Genomic DNA, 1,998 nt, shown 5'->3' with positions numbered 1-1,998 from the left:
ACTTGTTTTTGGTTGGTTTTCATTCTTGATTGCTGTAGTGTAGTTACCAGAACCTTAAAAGTTCCATACTATGCAGGATGTAAGCAGAGGAATATATATTCTTTTGTAGGACGTGGTGGTGGTGGAGGAAGCTTTGGCCGTGGCGGTGGTTTTGGTGGCAATGACAGCTTTGGTGGCCGTGGAGGAAACTTTGGAGGAAGTAGGGGTGGTAAGTTGTAAATTCCCCCCAAAAAAATTTGGGTGCATTGTCATGAAGTTTTTTTCACTGTACTTATGGCTTGTTACCTTTCCTCCTAGGTGGTTTTAGTGGACGTGGTGGATATGGAAGTGGTGGTGGTGGCGGCGGTGGTGATGGCGGCTACAATGGATTTGGCAGTGATGGCTATGGAAACAACCCACCATACTCTGGCAACCGTGGATATGGAGGTGGCCAAAGTTATGGAGGAGGCCAAGGTGGTTATGGCGGAAGCAGTGGTGGCTATGATGGCTACAGTGGCGGAGGAGGCGGCGGAAGTGGATTTGGTGGTGGAAATGGTAATTGGCACACTCATATTGCAACGTTTCTTACTTTGGTGTTAAACATTTAATGAATTGTGCTGAACTAAATGTTTGTTCTTTTAAGGAAACTTTGGTGGCAGCGGTGGTGGTGGCGGCGGTGCCAGCAACTTCAATGACTTTGGCAGCTACAATAACCAGTCGTCATCAAGCTTTGGGCCAATGAAAGGTGGAAACTACAGTGGAAGAAATTCTGGACCTTATGGTGGTGGTGGTGAGAAACTCATTTGAAATTTGTTGGAAATAGGCTAAGCCAGCATAGTGCTGTATACACTCCCAATCCCCCACCCTTTTGACACATAGCAAGCACTTCCACATACCTGTGTCAGGTATTTTTCTGGTGTAATCCCCCTTGGTGGACAGAAAGCCCTCGGAAGTATTTTACTTGGTTGGGTTTCTGGTCCTGTATCAGTCCATTCCTATGATGGTTACTAGCACATTTGGAGGTATAGATTATGTGCTCCCATTGATGTCTTTAAATGAATACATAAACCTAAAGTATTTTAGCTTGCACTTCAGAAACTGAACATTGACAACACATTGCTAGACAAATTGAAGGGAAGTCTCTTCTGGCATCTCTGATCTGTAAAGCTTATGTAATTCAGCTTTTGAGATTTGGGTTCTTCTAGTTGATACTACTTGTGCAGTCTTTAGCGGAGTGGTCAGTTATTGTTTGCCCTTTTGTTATACTGTGAGCTGAAACCTAGGTACCTCCATAAATCCTAAAAATGTACTTTTATATTTCTTTAGGTGGCTATGGAGGTGGGTCCACTGGCAGCAGTGGTTATGGTGGTGGAGGAAGAAGATTTTAATGTGCTTTAGGTACGTTTCTTACTTGTAACGTAACTGTTTTGTTTCTAATGGAACATCATGCAGAATAGGTAACTGCCATTACACGTTGGCCTTTGACATGTGTAGATTAACACGCTTATTCCATATTATTCAACAGGAAATGCTTAGCAGGAGAGGACAGCCAGGCAAGCGACAGGTTACTACACAAGTTGAAATCAGCCAAGCACAGTTGTGGCAGGGCATAGCTGCTACATGAAGAAATGTTAGCAAATCATTATGTGTGAGGAAAAACACAGGAAGAATTATGAAGACTTAATATTATGTATTGTGGAAGTTTCAAGCATTCCTAGGACTGGGTTTTATTGTATAGGACATTTTTAGTTTATTTTTTTTTTTTTATTGTAAAGACATGACTCTTAATAAATGTGTCCCTTCTTTTTTTAATCTGTGTTACATACTTTCTTATGATGGGCGTCCTGAAGGCTGTATAGAAGCCTAGGTTTGTGGTTCCAAGTACATTTTGACTGTAGAAATCCAACTTTTGGCAGTAGTGTCAGTGCCTAGGCCCCATAGCAATAACTATCATGCCATGTAACTTGAGTAACTCTTCATGGGTTACCCAGGAGAGGTTTGTGGGGTGATTTTTTTTTT

At 42.1% G+C, this 1,998-nt stretch overlaps 1 protein-coding gene across 2 annotated transcripts in view; it reads left to right on the top strand.

Annotated features, from left to right (window-relative positions):
* HNRNPA1 (heterogeneous nuclear ribonucleoprotein A1) overlaps positions 1-1,789 on the top strand; it is a 4,782-nt gene extending 2,993 nt beyond the window's left edge. The window contains exons 6-10 of one of the 2 annotated variants that reach the window (XM_018568891.1): positions 110-205; positions 298-534; positions 623-766; positions 1,306-1,377; positions 1,505-1,789. In XM_018568891.1, the coding sequence (XP_018424393.1) occupies positions 110-205; positions 298-534; positions 623-766; positions 1,306-1,367 (539 nt within the window). In that variant the 3' untranslated portion in view covers positions 1,368-1,377; positions 1,505-1,789. Of the gene's footprint in view, positions 1-109; positions 209-297; positions 535-622; positions 767-1,305; positions 1,378-1,504 lie in introns of both variants that reach the window. The other variant, XM_018568884.1, reaches the window with a different exon arrangement.
* The last annotated feature ends 209 nt before the right edge of the window (positions 1,790-1,998 follow it).

Source organism: Nanorana parkeri, unplaced genomic scaffold (assembly GCF_000935625.1).
Source record: "Nanorana parkeri isolate BGI_ZX_2015 unplaced genomic scaffold, ASM93562v1 scaffold33, whole genome shotgun sequence".
In the NCBI taxonomy this organism is placed as follows: domain Eukaryota; kingdom Metazoa; phylum Chordata; class Amphibia; order Anura; family Dicroglossidae; genus Nanorana; species Nanorana parkeri.
This window is presented reverse-complemented; position numbering and strand designations above follow the sequence as displayed.